At 38.8% G+C, this 25,751-nt stretch overlaps 2 protein-coding genes across 8 annotated transcripts in view; one reads left to right on the top strand and one right to left on the bottom strand.

Annotated features, from left to right (window-relative positions):
- The window catches only part of LOC117305175 (leucine-rich repeat and IQ domain-containing protein 1-like), a 46,820-nt gene extending 41,687 nt beyond the window's left edge, over window positions 1–5,133 (top strand). For both annotated transcript variants that reach the window (XM_033789980.1, XM_033789979.1), the window contains exons 26-28: window positions 2,196–2,307; window positions 3,472–3,568; window positions 4,669–5,133. In XM_033789980.1, the coding sequence (XP_033645871.1) occupies window positions 2,196–2,307; window positions 3,472–3,568; window positions 4,669–4,799 (340 nt within the window). In that variant the 3' untranslated portion in view covers window positions 4,800–5,133. The remainder of the gene's footprint in view (window positions 1–2,195; window positions 2,308–3,471; window positions 3,569–4,668) is intronic.
- Window positions 5,134–6,834: 1,701 nt separating this feature from the next.
- LOC117305025 (tumor protein p53-inducible protein 11-like) overlaps window positions 6,835–25,751 on the bottom strand; it is a 44,070-nt gene continuing 25,153 nt past the window's right edge. For all 6 annotated transcript variants that reach the window (XM_033789715.1, XM_033789719.1, XM_033789717.1 and 3 more), the window contains 5 exons: window positions 21,511–21,604; window positions 18,238–18,345; window positions 16,062–16,161; window positions 10,849–10,950; window positions 6,835–9,578 (listed from right to left, as the gene is read on the bottom strand). In XM_033789715.1, coding sequence (XP_033645606.1) covers window positions 9,394–9,578; window positions 10,849–10,950; window positions 16,062–16,161; window positions 18,238–18,345; window positions 21,511–21,604 — 589 coding nt within the window. In that variant the 3' untranslated portion in view covers window positions 6,835–9,393. The remainder of the gene's footprint in view (window positions 9,579–10,848; window positions 10,951–16,061; window positions 16,162–18,237; window positions 18,346–21,510; window positions 21,605–25,751) is intronic.

The following is a 25,751-nucleotide window of genomic DNA, read 5'->3' as shown; positions in this document are numbered from 1 at the left end:
AAGAACACAAGCATGCACGAACCTTTGAGTAAGTACAACAATTAGTCAGCATTGAGAATTTAAAGTAAGACAGTAGAGACACAAGACAAAGAACACAAGCATGCAAGAACCTTTGAGTAAGTACAACAATTAGTCAGCATTGAGAATTTAAAGTAAGACAGTAGAGACACAAGACAAAGAACACAAGCATGCAAGAACCTTTGAGTAAGTACAACAATTAGTCAGCATTGAGAATTTAAAGTAAGACAGTAGAGACACAAGACAAAGAACACAAGCATGCAAGAACCTTTGAGTAAGTACAACAATTAGTCAGCATTGAGAATTTAAAGTAAGACAGTAGAGACACAAGACAAAGAACACAAGCATGCAAGAACCTTTGAGTAAGTACAACAATTAGTCAGCATTGAGAATTTAAAGTAAGACAGTAGAGACACAAGACAAAGAACACAAGCATGCAAGAACCTTTGAGTAAGTACAACAATTAGTCAGCATTGAGAATTTAAAGTAAGACAGTAGAGACACAAGACAAAGAACACAAGCATGCAAGAACCTTTGAGTGAGTACAACAATTAGTCAGCATTGAGAATTTAAAGTAAGACAGTAGAGACACAAGACAAAGAACACAAGCATGCAAGAACCTTTGAGTAAGTACAACAATTAGTCAGCGTTGAGAATTTAAAGTAAGACAGTAGAGACACAAGACAAAGAACACAAGCATGCAAGAACCTTTGAGTGAGTACAACAATTAGTCAGCATTGAGAATTTAAAGTAAGACAGTAGAGACACAAGACAAAGAACACAAGCATGCAAGAACCTTTGAGTGAGTACAACAATTAGTCAGCATTGAGAATTTAAAGTAAGACAGTAGAGACACAAGACAAAGAACACAAGCATGCAAGAACCTTTGAGTGAGTACAACAATTAGTCAGCATTGAGAATTTAAAGTAAGACAGTAGAGACACAAGACAAAGAACACAAGCATGCAAGAACCTTTGAGTAAGTACAACAATTAGTCAGCATTGAGAATTTAAAGTAAGACAGTAGAGACACAAGACAAAGAACACAAGCATGCAAGAACCTTTGAGTAAGTACAACAATTAGTCAGCATTGAGAATTTAAAGTAAGACAGTAGAGACACAAGACAAAGAACACAAGCATGCAAGAACCTTTGAGTGAGTACAACAATTAGTCAGCATTGAGAATTTAAAGTAAGACAGTAGAGACACAAGACAAAGAACACAAGCATGCAAGAACCTTTGAGTGAGTACAACAATTAGTCAGCATTGAGAATTTAAAGTAAGACAGTAGAGACACAAGACAAAGAACACAAGCATGCAAGAACCTTTGAGTGAGTACAACAATTAGTCAGCATTGAGAATTTAAAGTAAGACAGTAGAGACACAAAGTAATTACACAAAGAAAGATGTAGTTCTTATAGAAAGAAATGCTGATGTCTATTGCAAAAATAAATGTGTTTTTAGCTTTGTCTGAAGTGAATTCGCTTTTTTATGTTGTCTGGAAGACTATTCCATAATTCTGCTGCTGCTGCAAAACCTCTTATCCCATAAAATTGAGTGAAAGTCGAGGGACAAACTAAGAGAGACCCAGATTTTGAGTGGAGATGATATTTTTAGATGAGGTCTGGGAGATATGTAAGGCTCAAACCTTGCAAACATAAGAATGTTAATGAAAGTATAATACTGTATACAGTATTTAATCGGAAGCCGATGCAAATCATGCAAATCATGCAAAATGATGATGTAAATCATGCAAAATAGGAGAAATGTGGTCACGCTTATGAGTACATGTCACCAATTCAAAGTTTTGGGTTCTTTGGAAGCTTGTTAGTTCGAACATCAGAAGTCTATACAATATTAAATATGCGATAACAAAAATCAATGCTTGACATTTACATGTGCGTGGACAAGTCTTTCTGTTGATTTCTTGTTTAAGAAGGGTTGCATTGTCCCAATTATATGGATTACAAATGATGTATATGAAGTGCAAATGAATAGGCGAACAACAATAGACTGGATCCGTAAGGTTGTGGATGAGTGTGTGAATGGGGTAGGGGAAGGAACAGCTGTATTGGTATTGTGCAAATGGTTTGGCTGCATATGCTTTGCTGAGATGGGTAAAACATGTAGGTCCCAATAATGTAAGAGTTACAATGCTTTACTTACTGTACATTGCAGATGGGTTCATACAACTGCTGGAATAAACATTGAGAATGGAAGACAAAGCAGCAGTGAACCAAACCTACCTGTAATGAGTCCTGATGTATTACAAGGCAGGGTTCAACTTATGGTATGTTTCAATCCATTGTATTTACGTGTGTGTTGAATGAGTCAAGGTAGGGAAGCCACTTTACGTATGTTGTCAGTCTCCATGAACAGCCAATTCTTCAAAAAAACATTACTTTTTGGCAATGAACAGCCAATTCTTCTAAAAATCATACTTTTTGGCAAATCAGAGTTGTACACACTTTTGTTGTTGTCATTGACATCAGTTTTCCCCCAAGTTTTAAGTCATGAAACGTTAAAGTTTTGTATCTACATTACATCATTGACATGAATTGTTCCCCCAAGTTTAAAGTCATAAAACTTTAACATAAAAGTGTTTTGTCTGAAATGCTACAGATTTTGTAATGTTAAAGTTGTGTAATTACACTCATTAAAGGTCAAACAACTGCTTGAACATTAAGAAAACTATTAATTTTTGTTTTTACCCATACCCCGATGTGTGTTAGCACTGTATACTCAGTACTTTCCCGAGTCCTGTGAAAAAATATCACAGGCATGTTACTCGGGTGGGATTCGAACCCACGACCCCTCACAGGACTCGGGAAAGTACTGAGTATACAGTGCTAACACACATCGGTGTATGGGTAAAAACAAAAATTAATATTCTTTATCCCCGATGCAAATTTAACATCTATTATATTGTCGCGGTACCCGCTGCCAAAACATAGGATTCGAACTGCTTCTAGCTGCCGGGCAACCTCGGTAGTCTAGTTGGTAAGACACTGCTCTAGAATTGCAAGGGTCGTGGGTTCGAATCCCACCCGAGTAACATGCCTGTGATATTTTTTCACAGGACTCGGGGAAAGTACTGAGTATACAGTGCTAACACACATCGGTGTATGGGTAAAAACAAAAATTAATATTCTTTATCCCCGATGCAAATTTAACATCTATTATATTAAGAAAACTGAAATTATTTAACTACAGCATGGTTTTGGCAGATGTTTGGGGAGAGTTGCTGAAAAGCAGTCATAATTATGCATAAGGGACATTTCTCAAATTCAAAACCAACTGATCAAGTTTTGACAAATAAGCCCACGAACAATGTATCTGAATGATTATCAGACTGTAAGACTGGAAAAAGTGTTTGTTTTAAATGCCAGAGCTCTGCTTTATAGATATGATTGATTGAGAATTGATGAGATTTATAATCCTATATCTTGATTAGGGAAGTCCTTTATTGGAGTTACAATCAGTTGATGGAGCTAGTAGCATCAGCAGTATACCACACAGGCCAAGGAGTCACTCTCTATCATCACAACAAGGTAATTACATACAGTATTATTGACAACAGTGAAACTTGGCTTTGAATTGTCCATATTCAACCAAATAGTGTTGTTTGGTGTTTAAGAATAACAATAATTAGCAAATTGTTTAATAACACCATTAAGACCCTGTCATTGCGATTGAATGATTGTGATGAAATGTGCAGACTTGTGTTTCACTATGGTCTATTTTTTTGTAGCTGTCTGCAACACCAGCTATTAGTTTTAATGTCTGTTGACGTCATAATTTTTTTCAATAACCGATATCATTGAAAATTCAATATCAATACTTGATACATCAAGTGTTGCCCGTGTGCAAGAAGCTTAAAAACAGTGTACCAAGGACTGACAGTTATTCAGGGTTGCATATATACCATTTTTTGGCTTGATCCTTCACACTTGTTGTTAGTCCAAACATGGAGGTAGAAATAGAAAAAACCTCCATGGTCCGAACAATTATGAAATTGCGCCGTCCGGCCCTGCTTGTTTTTGGTTTGTTTACACTGAAGATAAGACGTGATTACCGATTCCGCTTGCTGCATGGAAGTGAAGAGATTGCTACCGGGATAGACCGCATGAGGGGTATTCCGGCTTCTGGTAGTTTTCGTTGCCTATGTACATGTGTGTTGTAATTTTTTTGAAGAAATAACTGTGTTGGCTTGAAGAATAGCTTACATAAACACATGTAAAGTTACTGGTAATTAAGCAAAAGACTGCATTGCCTTTAAGCATCTGCACAGACACTAGTCAGATATCTGGCAACATTTATTTAAAGATACACGTTGCCTTGGATCGGTTGAGTTGATCTTTGAAAAGCATTTGTAACCGTTTGTTATAAAATGCATACATTTATGATTAGAAAGATATTTTAAAAGCTGAATATAATGATCCTTTTCAGTTAAAAGTGATTCAGTTTGGCGATACAAAGTTTAGTTCTCAATATATCCACAACTGCAGAGTAGTTCACCCTTACCATGATTACGACCAGTCAATGATTGATAGATTGATGTGGGTAAAATTGGTTAAATGGTTTATCAGTTCCAAATGCCATAGTTGCATTAAGGTTCAACATGTACAACTCTCCCCTTTTGTTTGAATAGGATTTGAGCAAGTTCGTTTTCCGGCCATCAAGACCAATTCAGCTCCTAGTGGAAGAAGTCGAGGGCCAGTCATTGAAGGTAACAACAGAATACCTCAGAGGCGAACTAGTAGAAATAATACTACGGTTTAAAATGTGCCGTGTGTTCACTAATCATGTATGCTAATCTCAAACATACCTGAGAAAATAAAATTAGCTGTTGCAAACTGCTTACCAACCAAAAGGATCCTAAATAGTATAAATGCAAAAAATAGTTAGTGGCCTGACGTTTCATCATCATTTAGCGGTCGCAACCGAGATTCCAAGCACAACATCACGCCAGAGGTGTTTATTGACCTTCATGTTTGGAAGGTCCAACCCTAACACATGTAGCTGAGTCTTCCTGAGGCTACATGACAACACAACAAACATAAACACACATTCATAAATACCTCAGACAGTTTCGCTATTCCTATTGGTGGAGAGCGCGTCACATGGGTGTGTATAAACCTTTGTTTATGACCGGTAAAAAGTGTTAATTCATGGGCGTGACACGCGACCTTGCACCTGTTCTTATAAGACAGTTTCTTCATTCCTATTGGTCGAGAGCAACGGCTGAAACAGTTGTGCCACATCACACGATACGCGCGACGCGCACAGCATTCCCTTATAAGGAGTTGTTTACCAAAGGGTGGTGGAGGGCTGTACCATAGGTTTTCAACTAGTGGTTTAATCCCAACGAGGCCTGGTTCTTGATTATTACCGAGACAAAGTCGAGGTAAATTATAAGAAGAACCAGGCCTCGGCGGGTTTAAACCACTAGTTGAAAACCGATTCAACACACTTTGATTCCCATTCATAAATACCTTTTCGGTCAAAAACATCACTTTTTGGTCAAAAAGTAAAATAAAGGCAAAAATTATATATTTTAAATGATTTCTTTCAACACAACACCCCTCCAGCTATGAAATGGTAAGGCCCTCCGCCGTTCTGGGGTAAACATCATCAAACCATTGTGCCACACTGTTGTGCCACACTGTTGTGCCACACTGTTGTGCCACACTGTTGCGCCACACTGTTGCGCCACACTGTTGCGCCACACTGTTGCGCCACACTGTTGCGCCACACTGTTGCGCCACACTGTTGCGCCACACTGTTGCGCCACACTGTTGCGCCACACTGTTGCGCCACACTATTGCGCCACACTGTTGCGCCACACTGTTGTGCCACACCGTTGTGCAGCACCTCTTGTAGCACCCTGTTTCGACAGGAATTGACCAAACTGTTGATGAATGGACCAGAAAATTTCTGACGGCTGTTTTTGTAACACAAACTATCTTACTCCTTTCTTTTTGTATGGGGAAGGTATGTACATGTACATGTACATGTACATGTACATGTGCGAAACTAATTTGTTTAAAAAAATCTTTTTTTTTATATTCACAGGCAGAGTATTGTCATATATTATTTAAAACAGGTGCTAGCAATTTATTAACAGTTTGGTCAATTCCTGTCGAAAAAGAGTGCTACAAGAGGTAGCCCTTAAAAAAAAAAATTATCATTGAGTTTTGCGTCACATAAACTTGTTTCTGGTCATCCAAAAATTGCAATCATAAATACAAATTTCTTTAACATTATGCAATGCAACAGCTTTATTTTTCCACAAACACATGTGGTATTTTAAATTTATTATAATTTTCTTAATGTACCTTCCTTCTTTTTGTTAAGTCTCAGGTTAAATGTCAGTTTCAGATGTTGAAGGAAAACACCTCAACTATGGAAACCTACACAATCAGAAAAAAACCAATTCACAAGCAAGGCCCTGATTGGAGATTTCAGGTTTTTGTTTTCGATTCCAACAATTAAATGCCATTGCTCTGTGTGTGCTGTCAGTTTAGTTATCACATTATCATATCAGATTAGTTATCACATAACACTCCTATTGCACAAGTGGAATCAGACCATAGACCTTGATCACTGTGTGGCCATCTTGATTTTACTCCATTCCAACTCATTGAAACCAAACTGAGGCTGGGCGAAGTAATAGTCTGATGCCATGGTTACGCAAAGAATGTTGGCATTCATTACTGTTATGGAAACGGGGAACATGACCAAGAAGGTGATAGTGTAATAAAGGTCCTTTACAGTGCTCCCCCATCTTCAGCTGCATTGGACATGGGACGCACACATGCTAGCATTTATCAATCTTCCAATCAGAATCTTGAGTTGACCAATCAGAATCATAGATTCAAGTTTGTTTGAAGGTAACGTAACTAGGGCTCTAATGATACTCAACAACGCAAATGATATGCAATCAACAGTAACTTCATTTGTTTGGATGTGATGTTTTTATTATGTACAATAGGGATGTCCACAAAGTGTGTTAAGTGCAATAAAATAATAGATGACTTTACATTGTATTAAGGCAAGTTGTTTACTCTAGTTTAATGTCAGCAGAATTGCTGCAAATAATACATTGTAAATGTACATTATAGCATAACTGTACAATTGCCATACATATAACTAGTATTATGATAACTAGAATGTTGCCCTGAGCTGCATTCAAATACTTGTAATGTTTCATAAATGTCTGACAATAAACTTATGAAGTGAATTGAACTTGAGTTACTTGTTAGCTAGTGGTGTTATTTGTCGTGGTTGGGCCTTGCATGCCAACATGACCAAATCCAGGGAGTAGCTTATTGCACTGAACCATCGTAATCCACTTCACCTTTAAGGGCATAATTTTACTCCCTTAAGTAGTACTGTTCCTTACGTCAGCATTTCAATTAAAAAAATGCACCTTTGTTCATTTAAAATACACCTAATAATTCCTGTTACATACATAATGTACACTATTTACATATCTACTTCTGTCTACATGTATTTCATGTGAGGTGCAAATAAAGTAAGACTGCAAAAAAGGCACACATTGTTGACATAATGGATCTCAGATACAAAGACCTCGTTACTGGACTTAACATCTCTTTCATATGGAGGACGAAAAGCAGATTTTATGTTTTTTTATATTTCAATATTTCTCCTTCTCTACTTTTCTGCTACCTGAAAAGCAGAAAGCTTTTTGCTTTCAAAGGACTGCCCGTGAAGGGTTTGGTTTATTGAACACGTCCAAATGTGAACCACAAGGGAAACTGACCGTGTATTTTGCGTAATGAGAGAATCCTATTAGATGGTAGCAGTGAGACCTCAACTGGCATATATCCTTTGAGATGCCGCGCCGCCTGCGAGGTCTTCACAAAAGTGATTCTCTCAGTACCGACTGACTGACTGACTGATGTATGTAATTGGTTTCCAAACACAAACACAGTTCGGCGATTGTGCATTGTGGGCGATTTATGGTTCACGTTCACGAGCCGTCCTATGGTACTATAAATTTTTGGCAGAGTTGTAGTCAAGTACATTTCAGTCCAGTATCAAGTACTTGGCCGAGTACATGTAGTGTGTAGTACTTGATTGAGAGGCAATCGAGTACATCACTACTGTCTGAGTACCAAGTACTCCGATATCAAGTCGAGTATCAAGTACAGTGCTGAGTACAACACTAGTGTGTACCAAGTACTCCGATGTCTGAGTACCAAGTCCATCAGTTGAGTACTCAGTATCAGAAACATTTCAACATCTCTGAGTTCAATTATGAGTACTTCAACTGCAACATGAGGTATAAAAACGTGTTGGTTTTGTTTGCCTTAATTCTAGATGATAATGTGCTTTACATTTAACTGAAGAACAGCTTATCTTTCAAAATAATACTCCAAATGGTAACTTAAACGGTCAAAAGGCATACAAAAAATCAACTACAATGCAGTATATTTGCTGAACATAAAAACTAGTGATATCAACAACAATTGAATGACAAGTAAGCACCATGGCAGTGGACTTAACATCCACATGTATGGTTTCAAGTCCAACCTACAATCTAGAAAAATAGCTTTATACACATGTTTGTATGATTTATATACAGACAATTAAATGCAAAGTTACCTAATATGTTTTGATCAATAGTGGCAGTTTTTCTTTGTATTTTGAAGTTAAAACAACAATTTAATAGGCCATTCAAAATAATTGGTGTTACAAAATGTTGATTTCAAGACCCTATACACTGAAGAACACAGATTAATTGAGGTTCAATTGTCTGATAAATTTCAAGGTTCAATTCAGTTTCAATCCATATCTACAATATTGACATGTAATAAGAGCCAGAACTGATTGTTATTGTCAAATCATGCATCACATCTCTCAAAACAATCCAAGCATTGTAGTTTCCAAGAATAGGTGCCCAGAGACCCACTGACAGTCAATAGGGGCCTACCTATTGTTCTGTTAAACATACTTTTTTGTCTAAAATTAGAAAAGAGAAAGTTGGCTGCGAGATTGTAACTTCATTTATTAGCTGTACATGTATGTTGAGAACGGGCAGTATGTAAAATATTACCTGTAGTTTAAGGCCATCCAGTTTTGTAAAGGTTTTCAAAAAAACTCTTTCACGTACACACATATAACAGCAAACGTTGCAGGGGAATATTAACAGAAGCAGAGCCCTACAAACTCACACAGTTCAACCACAAAATAACTGCAACAATAAAGGGATTGTAAACTTCAAAAGCACAAGCTTGTCCCTCACTTAGATACATTAAACACCTCAAACATATTTAAAATAAAACAGTGGCAAAAGAAAACAACAGCAATTTTGGTAATTCCATCCCATAATCTTATAGAAGTGTTTTCCTCATTCATTCTTATCTACAGGCATGTCGTATATGATCATCTTGGGTTTCCATAACCACTTAGCACTGAATCCAGATAAGATGGCATAAAAGTACAAGCTGATGGTGATTGCCATGACAACCACTAACAAGACAAGTACACTAGGGAAGTTGAATGACAAGCTCCCACACAATGTACACATCATTACTGAAATGAAAGACAAATAAATGTAATAAGAGCAATCTTTGTAAGTCAACATAGTGAATACAGTAGACCATATGTCAGTAATGACACACCATGGACTTGGGATAGAATACATGTGACCTGATAGAATGAAACAGTAAAATATCACCAATGCACTAAACTCATTCATACACAATACGATAAGTACATCTTGTATTCCATGTACATGTATTTTGGACTTCCTTTTACCCATGACATACACACCTGTAGTGGCTGAATGGCTTAGAGTCATCTGTTTTAGGGCTAACCATCATGTACTTGTATGCAGGTGTGTAAAGGTACATGTTTATATAGGGTTTTCATTCAGAGCATCAGTCACAATGCCATGATTAGATAAAGCTAAGTTTCATTCTTAACTGTTTCAAAGAAATGTTTCAGAACCATATTGATTGTTTAAAAAGTGCTTTTTTTGTGACACAAAACACAATGTCCACAGATTTATATCAAACTTCCGCTGTTTCATGCTAATGATGATAGCAATCTAAAAATTATTTTTGACTCGAGAGACAAATTTGTTTTTAGCATACAACTTATTTACACATCTCCCGAAAACATTGCTCTGTGATTTTCACTTTTTCATTCAAAACTTTATGACTAATTAAGCTGAAACTTCTACAGGTAAATTGTATTACGAACATCTTCATTGCCAGCAACTTGACCTGCAAAAGGTATCAAACCCTTTAAAGAAAATGTAAAAGTAAGACCTATGCGCAAAGCAATGTGCACTCAACAACAAACACTTGACAAATTGACTTGAGTGATATTTGAACCTATGACCTCAATAGCTATTTAACCAGTCTCCCTGTCAGTCAATATCTGTGTTTGGGGTTGCCAGCCAGAAGCTGTTCATCAAGCGTCACTCAGACGAGGATGGAACTTTCTGTTTCATTACATAACTCAGTTGGCAGAGAGCTGACATGCTTGTCTGAACGTCGCAGGTTTGTGCATCTGCTGCCAGCATAAACTCAGGTGTGATTCCTGGCTACACAACAGTTAATGTTTTTATGGCTTCTGACATGTCTGACTGCCACCCCCCAAAAAAATTGACAATTAGGATGACTGAATACATTTATCAAGTTTTGATTGAGAGTGTTATAGAAAGGTTTGCGGTAACACCATGTAATGACTATTGATAGTGTTGTTGTCTAATGAAAATAATGTATAACATGTATTTCAAACAACTTTGTCAAGTCTGTGTGTGATTAAGCAATTAAGGCTGCTTTGTCTCTCTTACCTGTAGCTTGAATAGAGAGATATAAAACTTGTGACAGCAATGTCCATCTTATGATGTATCTACTAACTGACTTGACAGCACTCCAGAACAACAGCCCAAGACCTGCACATACAAAACATCAACATCTCTTAATAGTCACTTACGTTATCAAGAATAATGTAAGTTTGTTCAGGCAATGCCCAAATCTGCAGACTAGGGATGTTTTTAAAACATTTCTACTCAACCAAATGTTAAAACAGATCAGTCTAGATCCAAAGCAGCATACTCCAAGGAAGGTCAATATCCCATTGTGTCAGTAACATCATGAGGTGGGCTTGCCTTCGCCTGAGCTACATGAATACAGTGCAGTGAAAAATCAAATCTTTTAATCAGCATCTTACATGTCTTATCTTATAAAAAGGTCAGTTGAAAACTAACTAAAATTTGACTACTAAGATGTAAATTTTAAAGAGACAAGTAACATATTATCCATGGCTCGAGTTTCAAAGAGCTAATATTGATATTATATTACATTGATCTTTCTGCTAGGCAAAATGTGATGTCACACTACAAAGAGTGGTGTATCCGTGCAGAGTTTGTTCAATCATAATTTGACAAACTATTGCTCACTGCACATCCAGTAACCTGGCTGGAAAAGATCGGGTCAGGCCTACTTTTCACTTGAAATTATTGATATACTTTGTCTCATCTACATGTGTATATGCCTCTCTTAATATTTATGCATGAGGTACCTCACAATGCTAAGCCAAAAAATGCTATAGGAGCAGCCATTACAGTGGTGGCGGATGTGCGCCTGTAGCCTCATTTTGGGTAAGAATTATGACGTCATGCATGAATATTAAAGGCAGTGGACACTATTGGTAATTACTCAAAGTAATTATTAGCAAAAAACATTACTTGGTAACAAGTAATGGGGAGAGGTTGGTAGTATAAAACTATTGGGTGCGTTCGTTTAGCTCCCCTGGGTCGACCCCGGTGTGTGGCGTTTTTTTTTCCAGGAAGGTGGGTAATTATCTGCACACGTTTTTCCTGGGGAAAAAACCGCCACACGACGGGGTCGACCCAGGGAAGCTAAACGAACGCACCCATTATGAGAAACGGCTCCCTCTGAAGTGGAGTGGTTTTTGAGAATGAAGTAATTTTCCACGAATTTGATTTCGAGAACTCAGATTTAGAATTTGAGGTCTCGAAATCAAGCATCTGAAAGCACAAAACTTCGTGTGACAGGGGTGTTTTTTCTTTCAATATTATCTCGCAACTTCCGACTGATCGATTGAGCTCAAATTTTCACAGGTTTGTTATTTTATGCATCTGTTGAGATACACCAAGTGAGAACCCTGTCTTTGACAATTACCAAGAGTGTCCAAGCTGTCTTTGAGAGAGGCATATTAGTTTGTCTGCAGCTTTTTTGGTTTAGGGCACATTTGATACAATTCTTTTGGCTTGACACCACAGTGTTAATCACAGAGTATATCAAGTCCAAGTCAAAGTATATTTCATCTCATCGTAATTACTAAACAAAGAGCCTGGAGTCATTCAAACATGTGCAAATATGGAGTAAGTCATGTGAGCCCTTATTCAGCCATTGTATTTACCACATCATGGTATTCACCATCAATCACTAATACATACACCATGGTATTCACCATCAATCACTAATACATACACCATGGTATTCACCATCAATCACTAATACATACACCATGGTATTTACCATCAATCACTAATACATACACCATGGTATTTACCATCAATCACTAATACATACACCATGGTATTCACCATCAATCACTAATACATACACCATGGTATTTACCATCAATCACTAATACATGTACATACACCATGGTATTCACCATCAATCACTAATACATACACCATGGTATTCACCATCAATCACTAATACATACACCATGGTATTCACCATCAATCACTAATACATACACCATGGTATTCACCATCAATCACTAATACATACACCATGGTATTCACCATCAATCACTAATACATACACCATGGTATTCACCATCAATCACTAATACATACACCATGGTATTTACCATCAATCACTAATACATACACCATGGTATTCACCATCAATCACTAATACATACACCATGGTATTCACCATCAATCACTAATACATACACCATGGTATTCACCATCAATCACTAATACATACACCATGGTATTCACCATCAATCACTAATACATACACCATGGTATTCACCATCAATCACTAATACATACACCATGGTATTCACCATCAATCACTAATACATACACCATGGTATTCACCATCAATCACTAATACATGTACATACACCATGGTATTCACCATCAATCACTAATACATACACCATGGTATTCACCATCAATCACTAATACATACACCATGGTATTCACCATCAATCACTAATACATACACCATGGTATTCACCATCAATCACTAATACATACACCATGGTATTCACCATCAATCACTAATACATACACCATGGTATTTACCATCAATCACTAATACATACACCATGGTATTTACCATCAATCACTAATACATACACCATGGTATTCACCATCAATCACTAATACATACACCATGGTATTCACCATCAATCACTAATACATACACCATGGTATTCACCATCAATCACTAATACATACACCATGGTATTCACCATCAATCACTAATACATACACCATGGTATTTACCATCAATCACTAATACATACACCATGGTATTCACCATCAATCACTAATACATACACCATGGTATTCACCATCAATCACTAATACATACACCATGGTATTCACCATCAATCACTAATACATACACCATGGTATTTACCATCAATCACTAATACATACACCATGGTATTTACCATCAATCACTAATACATACACCATGGTATTCACCATCAATCACTAATACATACACCATGGTATTTACCATCAATCACTAATACATACACCATGGTATTCACCATCAATCACTAATACATACACCATGGTATTCACCATCATCACTAATACATACACCATGGTATTCACCATCAATCACTAATACATACACCATGGTATTCACCATCAATCACTAATACATACACCATGGTATTCACCATCAATCACTAATACATACACCATGGTATTTACCATCAATCACTAATACATACACCATGGTATTCACCATCAATCACTAATACATACACCATGGTATTCACCATCAATCACTAATACATACACCATGGTATTCACCATCAATCACTAATACATACACCATGGTATTCACCATCAATCACTAATACATACACCATGGTATTCACCATCAATCACTAATACATACACCATGGTATTTACCATCAATCACTAATACATACACCATGGTATTTACCATCAATCACTAATACATGTACATACACCATGGTATTCACCATCAATCACTAATACATACACCATGGTATTCACCATCAATCACTAATACATACACCATGGTATTCACCATCAATCACTAATACATACACCATGGTATTTACCATCAATCACTAATACATACACCATGGTATTCACCATCAATCACTAATACATACACCATGGTATTTACCATCAATCACTAATACATAATGTACACCATGGTATTTACCATCAATCACTAATACATACACCATGGTATTCACCATCAATCACTAATACATACACCATGGTATTCACCATCAATCACTAATACATACACCATGGTATTTACCATCAATCACTAATACATAATGTACACCATGGTAATCACCATCAATCACTAATACATACACCATGGTATTTACCATCAATCACTAATACATACACCATGGTATTCACCATCAATCACTAATACATACACCATGGTATTCACCATCAATCACTAATACATACACCATGGTATTCACCATCAATCACTAATACATACACCATGGTATTCACCATCAATCACTAATACATACACCATGGTATTCACCATCAATCACTAATACATACACCATGGTATTCACCATCAATCACTAATACATACACCATGGTATTCACCATCAATCACTAATACATGTACATACACCATGGTATTCACCATCAATCACTAATACATACACCATGGTATTCACCATCAATCACTAATACATACACCATGGTATTCACCATCAATCACTAATACATACACCATGGTATTCACCATCAATCACTAATACATACACCATGGTATTTACCATCAATCACTAATACATACACCATGGTATTTACCATCAATCACTAATACATACACCATGGTATTCACCATCAATCACTAATACATACACCATGGTATTCACCATCAATCACTAATACATACACCATGGTATTTACCATCAATCACTAATACATACACCATGGTATTCACCATCAATCACTAATACATACACCATGGTATTTACCATCAATCACTAATACATACACCATGGTATTTACCATCAATCACTAATACATACACCATGGTATTCACCATCAATCACTAATACATACACCATGGTATTTACCATCAATCACTAATACATACACCATGGTATTCACCATCAATCACTAATACATACACCATGGTATTCACCATTAATCACTAATACATACACCATGGTATTCACCATCAATCACTAATACATACACCATGGTATTTACCATCAATCACTAATACATACACCATGGTATTTACCATCAATCACTAATACATGTACATACACCATGGTATTTACCATCAATCACTAATACATACACCATGGTATTCACCATCAATCACTAATACATACACCATGGTATTTACCATCAATCACTAATACATAATGTACACCATGGTATTCACCATCAATCACTTATACATACACCATGGTATTCATCATCAATCACTAATACATACACCATGGTATTTACCATCAATCACTAATACATACACCATGGTATTTACCATCAATCACTAATACATACATCAGTGGTATTTACCATCAATCACTAATACATACACCATGGTATTCACCATCAATCACTAATACATACACCATGGTATTCACCATCAATCACTAATACATACACCATGGTATTCACCATCAATCACTAATACATACACCATGGTATTCACCATCAATCACTAATACATACACCATGGTATTTACCATCAATCACTAATACATACACCATGGTATTCACCATCAATCACTAATACATACATGATAAAGCTGCACCAAATAGGCGGATGGGCAATATAGCATCCGGACCACAGTTTGAGGCAAATATGCCATCAAATAATGGCACAGGAAACATGATGGCCTGCAAAAAAACACAACAAATCAAACACTTAAAAATGCACTAAATGACTGCTTGAGCCACCAACGTCACGCGATTGACCTGAGATGGGTATTAAACATCAACAAACACGACACACTGAGTATCAACAAGCCTTACAAATACACGATTATTGTTGCATTTGATTGTTCAATCAAGGCATTTCTTGAAATTACTGAAGAATATTCTGGCGTTTGTACCAAAGACCGGTGGCTGTACATGCCAGTAATGGGTAACCACAGTTCCACCAACAAGGAAATTCTATACAAAATATTCACCTGATGTCATGTGTTTAGTGCACAGAAAGTGTTGTTTTAAATTGCCCTCATTGTAACGATTTTGCTGCCAATATTTTCAATAAAAATCTGCTAAAGAAGCTGCAAATTCCTTTATTTTTATCAAATTATTTGATTTAATAGAAGGGATAGCTGTATCAGCTAGAGTTGGACAACTTCGCAGTCTCCATTGGCATAGCAAAGCATTATTTCCATCACCACTAGTCCTATTTGTGTGGATAAAACAAAGCGTTGTGACATTTTTTTTCCAGTTATTTTAAATAAAAAATTGCATCCTGATGAGACATCAAGGGAAATATAACACGCCATGTATGTTGCTGGTTAAATATAACACGCCATGTATGTTGCTGATAAATCTGTCATGATGTCATTGAGCAAACTTTCTGGGGCATTAACCTACTTAACCTACTTATTATTATTCATTTATTAAAAGCATTCAAACATTGCAGACAAAGCTGAATGCACTTTAAAATACGGAGCTTTAGAATTATAAAAAAAAAGTTAAACACAAATAGAAGCAAATAAACAATTGCACTAAGAGCAGTAAGCGAGAGGCAAGTAAAAAAGTAATAAGCAATTGCACCCAAAACATGGCTTTAAACCACAATAATACTGCCTATTCAAGAGGGTAGTCAGACTGATTAGTACTTAATCTAACAATGGACAATTATTGGAATTCCTCAAATTGGTGTTTCTAGCTGGAGGGAGCCAGTCTTGGTGCATGGGGGAGTTGAGGAGGGATAGTTTTTCCAGCCTATCTACCAGGGGGGAATATTAATAAGCTGACAAGTGTCCTTACTTAATGACAATATCCCATACCAGGACATTAAAGGCAGTGGACACTATTGGTGAACACTAAAAATAATAATTAGCATAAAACCTTACTTGGTAACGAGTAATGGGGAGCTGCTGATAGTATAAAACATTATGAGAAACGGCTCATTCTAAAGTAACGTAGTTTTTGAAGAAGAAGTAATTTCCAAGAATTTGATTTCGAGACCTCAAATTTAGGATTTGAGGTCTCGAAATCAAGCATCTGAAAGCAAACAACTTTGTGTGACAAGGGTGTTTTTTCTTTCATTATTATCTTGAAACTTCGATGACCAATGTGTTCAAATTTTGTGCATATGTGAGTTACAACAAGTGAGGAGACTGGTCTTTGACAATTACCAATAGTGTCTAGAGTCTTTAAATGAGGATAGACTGGTAATAACCATCTTGTTAAAAGCCCTTTAGCAGCAGTATGAGCATCAACATGGGGGATTACATCTAGATCCAGGGAATATCTCAAGTGTATCTTTTATTCCACTCCTAGACAGTTCTTCAAAAGCAGTCACATTACCATATTATTGATCTGATCGCCACTCCTGCTTATTCCCTACAACTAGATTGAGCTGTTTAAGACCAATTTTTTCTGAAACCTCAACATATTTCCTAAAGAGTGTGGATTGATTTCTCCAATCTACCATTGGTCTCACTTCTCATTTAATGGTCATTCACCAATGTCCACGTTACAGCGTGAGACTCATTGTACATGCACATCAAATGACTCAGCAAACTAAATGACCTTCCGCACATTTTAGTAGAGTACTTTGGATCAGGATATCCTGGGGCATTTTGCTTTATTTCAACATTGTTTTTAGGGATTCAAAAATTCTACAGGTATTCAAAATATGTCCAATAAATAAGCAGGAGAAAGTGTCTGTACAGTTTAGTATGTCCTCTTTTTTTTGCATAAAAACAAAAGCTCTGTATTTTTTCTTACCAGCAGGGCCACAGCACTGAAGACCAAAGCTGAAGCAACTTGCCATAACCTGAGTCCATTTGGCAGAGTGAGCAAATAGTGGTCATCATTGCCCAGGATCTGACTGATCTAAGGCATAGAATGGATAAAGTTAATTACTGCAGTACAACTTCCTCAATCATCCAAAATGTGACATTCTTTTTTTAGTTCTTGAAAAGGGCATTCAATAAACCATGACAGAAGGAAACACATGATTTTATTTATTTAAAATTATTTAAACAAGATTACACTTTATTCCCGATTGATAAATTGGCAACTCTTTTGACATTCCCACTGGTACTCAGCCAGAGTTATGACTAGGGTACCTTAGACAAAGGTACTGAGCCAGGGTTGACTAGGGTACCTTACCTTAGACACTGGTACTGAGCCAGGGTTGACTAGGGTACCTTACCTTAGACACTGGTACTGATCCAGGGTTGACTAGGGTATCTTACCTTAGACACTGATACTGAGCCAGGGTTGACTAGGGTACCTTACCTTAGACACTGGTACTGAGCCAGGGTTGACTGGGGTACCTTACCTTAGACACTGGTACTGAGCCAGGGTTGACTAGGGTACCTTACCTTAGACACTGGTACTGAGCCAGGGTTGACTAGGGTATCTTACCTTAGACACTGGTACTGAGCCAGGGTTGACTAGGGTACCTTACCTTAGACACTGGTACTGAGCCAGGGTTGACTAGGGTACCTTACCTTAGACACTGGTACTGAGCCAGAGTTGACTAGGGTACCTTACCTTAGACACTGGTACTGAGCCAGGGTTGACTAGGGTATCTTACCTTAGACACTGGTACTGAGCCAGGGTTGACTAGGGTACCTTACCTTAGACAAAGGTACTGAGCCAGGGTTGACTAGGGTACCTTACCTTAGACACTGGTACTCAGCCAGAGTTATGACTAGGGTACCTTAAGCACTGGTACTGAGCCAGGGTTGACTAGGGTACCTTACCTTAGACACTGGTACTGAGCCAGGGTTGACTAGGGTACCTTACCTTAGACACTGGTACTGAGCCAGGGTTGACTAGGGTACCTTACCTTAGACACTGGTACTGAGCCAGGGTTGACTAGGGTATCTTACCTTAGACACTGGTACTGAGCCAGGGTTGACTAGGGTACCTTACCTTAGACAAAGGTACTGAGCCAGGGTTGACTAGGGTACCTTACCTTACCTTAGACACTGGTACTCAGCCAGAGTTATGACTAGGGTACCTTAAGCACTGGTACTGAGCCAGGGTTGACTAGGGTACCTTACCTTAGACACTGGTACTGAGCCAGGGTTGGCTAGGGTACCCTACCTTAGACACTGGTACTGAGCCAGGGTTGGCTAGGGTACCTTACCTTAGACACTGGTACTGAGCCAGGGTTGACTAGGGTACCTTACCTTAGACACTGGTACTGAGCCAGGGTTGACTAGGGTACCTTACCTTAGACACTGGTACTGAGCCAGGGTTGACTAGGGTACCTTACCTTAGACACTGGTACTGAGCCAGGGTTGACTAGGGTACCTTACCTTAGACACTGGTACTGAGCCAGGGTTGACTAGGGTACCTTACCTTAGACACTGGTACTGAGCCAGGGTTGACTAGGGTACCTTACCTTAGACACTTGTACTGAGCCAGGGTTGGCTAGGGTACCTTACCTTAGACACTTGTACTGAGCCAGGGTTGGCTAGGGTACCTTACCTTAGACACTGGTACTGAGTCAGGGTTGACTAGGGTACCTTACCTTAGACACTGGTACTGAGCCAGGGTTGGCTAGGGTACCTTACCTTAGACACTGGTACTGAGCCAGGGTTGACTAGGGTACCTTACCTTAGACACTGGTACTGAGCCAGGGTTGACTAGAGTACCTTACCTTAGACACTGGTACTGAGCCAGGGTTGACTAGGGTACCTTACCTTAGACACTGGTACTGAGCCAGGGTTGACTAGGGTACCTTACCTTAGACGCTGGTACTGAGCCAGGGTTGACTAGGGTACCTTACCTTAGACACTGGTACTGAGCCAGGGTTGGCTAGGGTACCTTACCTTAGACACTGGTACTGAGCCAGGGTTGACTAGGGTACCTTACCTTAGACACTGGTACTGAATCAGGGTTGACTAGGGTACCTTACCTTAGGCACTGGTACTGAGCCAGGGTTGACTAGGGTACCTTACCTTAGACGCTGGTACTGAGCCAGGGTTGACTAGGGTACCCTACCTTAGACACTGGTACTGAGCCAGGGTTGACTAGGGTACCTTACCTTAGACACTTGTACTGAGCCAGGGTTGGCTAGGGTACCTTACCTTAGACACTGGTACTGAGTCAGGGTTGACTAGGGTACCTTACCTTAGACACTGGTACTGAGCCAGGGTTGGCTAGGGTACCTTACCTTAGACACTGGTACTGAGCCAGGGTTGACTAGGGTACCTTACCTTAGACACTGGTACTGAGCCAGGGTTGACTAGAGTACCTTACCTTAGACACTGGTACTGAGCCAGGGTTGACTAGGGTACCTTACCTTAGACACTGGTACTGAGCCAGGGTTGACTAGGGTACCTTACCTTAGACGCTGGTACTGAGCCAGGGTTGACTAGGGTACCTTACCTTAGACACTGGTACTGAGCCAGGGTTGGCTAGGGTACCTTACCTTAGACACTGGTACTGAGCCAGGGTTGGCTAGGGTACCTTACCTTAGACACTGGTACTGAGCCAGGGTTGACTAGGGTACCTTACCTTAGACACTGGTACTGAGCCAGGGTTGACTAGGGTACCTTACCTTAGACGCTGGTACTGAGCCAGGGTTGACTAGGGTACCTTACCTTAGACACTGGTACTGAGCCAGGGTTGGCTAGGGTACCTTACCTTAGACACTGGTACTGAGCCAGGGTTGACTAGGGTACCTTACCTTAGACACTGGTACTGAGCCAGGGTTGACTAGGGTACCCTACCTTAGACACTGGTACTGAGCCAGGGTTGGCTAGGGTACCTTACCTTAGACACTGGTACTGAGCCAGGGTTGACTAGGGTACCTTACCTTAGACACTGGTACTGAGCCAGGGTTGACTAGGGTACCTTACCTTAGACGCTGGTACTGAGCCAGGGTTGACTAGGGTACCTTACCTTAGACACTAGTATTGAGTCAGGGTTGACTAGGGTACCTTACCTTAGACACTGGTACTGAGCCAGGGTTGACTATATATAGGGTACCCTACCATAGACACTGGTATTGAGTCAGGGTTGACTAGGGTACCTTACCTTAGACACTGGTACTGAGCCGTCTTCACATTCTCCTACTCCAAGCAACTTCCTTGTCTTGAGTCGACTCTGTAGATCTCCACTGCTTTGCTTCCTGAAATTCAAAAGAAAGGGATAAGACTGTTATTAAAGAATAAATCCATGAATTGAGAGTCTGCTGCTGTTACTCAATACTTTATGCAACACATAATATACATGTATGCAGTACATGTATCACTGCTTGTATATGGCAATCAACAATATAATGCATTTCAACTTGTAAGCAATTATAGTTCCATATACATTGCACGCACAACACAAAATACCAAAAAGTATGATTGTTCATCTTGGCAGACATCAAAGGAAAATTCAACTATCAAATTGTTCACTACGTAACACAATTTTATCATACATGTATCCTCTTTCATGTCTTTTGCTGGAAAAACTTTTGACTGTACGTGTCTGTGTACTTGTCTGTGCACCATATTTGATGAATTATTTTGAGTTATATGCATCGTGTGTAGCATGATAAACACAGGATAACAACACAACAAAACTGTACAATTAAAAGTTAATTCTCATTATGGAACTTATTATCAAGCTAAAAGGTCAACAGGTTCTGGACCCAGGCAACCCACCCAAACACAGACCCCAATTCTTTAGTTTCATTGGAGATTTGGAAAGTACCCTGCAAGTTCATCATGTGTAGTGCTTTACAGCACTAGTTTTGTGTGAGAATGGTGAATGATTGTTATACCAATTCAATTTCAATTCACTTTATTATCCACAATGGGAAATTCATTTCGGCCTTTTATACGACAAATTTACAAAATTTACATAAAACTATTATCTATAAAACACACAAAAAACACTACAAGCCACAAAGTCTATAAATGTATTTATCTTCCAGTACGCGCTAATCCACCAATCAGAAGCTCGAACTACAGTACTAGGGGGATAAAAACATATATGCTACGAGCTCTGTTTTATATCCTACTTCCTCTGTTTTTATTACACAGTGCGGATTGTGAAATGTCAATTTAACTAGCTCCGTATATGAACCGTGCAAAAATCACATTCTAAACTTTGTGCGCGTGCATGCTGTTCATCACAAATAACGCTCTGAAATTTTAAACTTTGCGCGCTGCATGTTTGACGCTTGTTATACAAAATTACTTCAATTAATTACAGCCAACTCTTCGATTAGCAAAATGGCGTACCTAAACATTTCTAAGAAACATGATGCTCCTAAACGCTTTGCTAGTCATTCTGAGACGAAATAGGCAAAAAACGAGTCATGTCAACGCCTCTAAACACAATTAGAGCCAACAATCATCCTTCGGCCTCGTTAGATATGGGACGATAAGCGCTATGTTTTTTCGTATTCCACTCGCGCTTGTGTGATAACTTATAATATATTACATGAAAAGATCAATTTTACAAAAAATATTACAGAAAATCTAATATATAGAATAATAAAACCCACGATGATCTCTATTTTATTGACGATCTCTGTTTTATGACGGTCTCTGTTTTATTGCCTATGCACCAGTGAGGTGCAAGAATGTATGTTTTGTAGTCACACTTAGCCTAATTTGGGTAAATGGTGCGCTGTATTTAGCATCAATTATGTTGTGTGTGGCATTTTCAAGACTTCAGGAAAGATTCTGCTAATGTGACCTATTTATTTCTAAAATGTCACACATGTTTATTTACTCTTCTTTTGTCTTTGCTTGTCTTGTTTTACAGTGTATAACTCACCATACACTACCACTACTGTATATTTAAACATGCATAAAATAGAACAATTGCACTACCAATGTTTACACATGATCACGTGACCTAAGATGGGTATAGAAAAACACAACTACATTGTACACAGTCAAGTCAAGGGAAGACTCGGTTCGATGGACCATAATCGGCTGTATTTTCGATAAATTACAAAGTTTTCAACTCAAAACAAAGCCCTTCTAATAAAGGTGAATGTTGTGACATTAATTTAAATCACATTTTCATTTTGACATATCCAGTATTCTACAACAAGAGAGGTTTCTTGTGAACCTATGGTTAGACTACAGAAATCACTGAGGTTTGATTGAGCTCACACGCCATGGTTCAAAACATTGTGCACGGCGTAAGTTGGGCTGTGCCAAGGCAGACCGTCAAATTGGCCGACTCTAGCTGACAACTACCACTTCTAATAAAATAATTTGGGGGTTAAAGTAAAGGAATATGCAGCTTCTTTAGAAGATTTTTATTGAAACTATTGGCATCGAAATCATTTCAATGAGGGCAATGTAAAACCGCACTTTCCGTGCACTAAACACATGACATCATATGAACATTCTCGTAAAATGTCCGAGTTGGTGGAACGGTACCCATAATTGGCATTGTTCAGCCACCATAAAGTCTCATGGTACAAACTCCAAAATATTCTTCAGTGATTTCGAGAATAAAAACCTTGATTGAAAAAGGAAATGCAACAATATTGTGTGTTTTTAACGCACATTGATATGCAGTATGCCGTGTTTGTTGATGTGTAATAGTATTACCCATCTCAGGTCACGTGACATTTGTAGCATAATCTGTCTATTGTTTAATTCTCAACACAATTGGAATTATATCCTGAAAATGACAACAAGGAATAAATGGTCCATATCCCACTGCCCAAAAAACATGCATGCAGCCATGGAATGTTAATCCAGTAAGATTGTCTGCCCCGGAAATTAACCCAGTAGGCCTATCTATGACCCTGTACATGTGTCTCTGTTTTCAGCACAGAGGAAGAGTCCTCCTACATTAGGCTATATTTCCTCCGACTAGAAATAAAGCAATTTGAAGGGATGAGGTACATAATATGAAGCAGGTCTAAGGCCTTAGGAATACTTGTTTTACCCTTTTTCTCTTTTTGTTAGACCTTTCCGCTGACGACTTTCGTTGCAATCATTCATTGAACAGTTTAAATAGTTTCTGATCGATTTCTCTAATTTAGTTTTGTTTTCCACCTTACACCGATGTATACTTTAAAGCACGTACTGTATACTCTTTACTTTCCCAAGTTCTGTGATAATAATCCACATGAAATGAATCAAGTGTGATTTGAAGGTAGGACCTTTGCATTGCTAGAGCTCTGGATGTCAGCCAGTGGCGTGGCTACAGGTAGTTTGAAGGTAGGACCTTTGCATTGCTAGAGCTCTGGATGTCAGCCAGTGGCGTGGCTACAGGTAGTTTGAAGGTAGGACCTTTGCATTGCTAGAGCTCTGGATGTCAGCCAGTGGCGTGGCTACAGGTAGTTTGAAGGTAGGACCTTTGCATTGCTAGAGCTCTGGATGTCAGCCAGTGGCGTGGCTACAGGTAGTTTGAAGGTAGGACCTTTGCATTGCTAGAGCTCTGGATGTCAGCCAGTGGCGTGGCTACAGGTAGTTTGAAGGTAGGACCTTTGCATTGCTAGAGCTCTGGATGTCAGCCAGTGGCGTGGCTACAGGTAGTTTGAAGGTAGGACCTTTGCATTGCTAGAGCTCTGGATGTCAGCCAGTGGCGTGGCTACAGGTAGTTTGAAGGTAGGACCTTTGCATTGCTAGAGCTCTGGATGTCAGCCAGTGGCGTGGCTACAGGTAGTTTGAAGGTAGGACCTTTGCATTGCTAGAGCTCTGGATGTCAGCCAGTGGCGTGGCTACAGGTAGTTTGAAGGTAGGACCTTTGCATTGCTAGAGCTCTGGATGTCAGCCAGTGGCGTGGCTACAGGTAGTTTGAAGGTAGGACCTTTGCATTGCTAGAGCTCTGGATGTCAGCCAGTGGCGTGGCTACAGGTAGTTTGAAGGTAGGACCTTTGCATTGCTAGAGCTCTGGATGTCAGCCAGTGGCGTGGCTACAGGTAGTTTGAAGGTAGGACCTTTGCATTGCTAGAGCTCTGGATGTCAGCCAGTGGCGTGGCTACAGGTAGTTTGAAGGTAGGACCTTTGCATTGCTAGAGCTCTGGATGTCAGCCAGTGGCGTGGCTACAGGTAGTTTGAAGGTAGGACCTTTGCATTGCTAGAGCTCTGGATGTCAGCCAGTGGCGTGGCTACAGGTAGTTTGAAGGTAGGACCTTTGCATTGCTAGAGCTCTGGATGTCAGCCAGTGGCGTGGCTACAGGTAGTTTGAAGGTAGGACCTTTGCATTGCTAGAGCTCTGGATGTCAGCCAGTGGCGTGGCTACAGGTACAGTAGTTTGAATCTCAAGTTTAGGTAGTTGGTACTATTATTGAATCGTTAAAACTTAGA

The sequence above is a fragment of the Asterias rubens genome, chromosome 22, assembly GCF_902459465.1.
Source record: "Asterias rubens chromosome 22, eAstRub1.3, whole genome shotgun sequence".
Taxonomy (NCBI): domain Eukaryota; kingdom Metazoa; phylum Echinodermata; class Asteroidea; order Forcipulatida; family Asteriidae; genus Asterias; species Asterias rubens.
The sequence above is the reverse complement of the archived record's forward strand: the minus strand, read 5'-3'. Positions and strand labels throughout refer to the sequence as shown.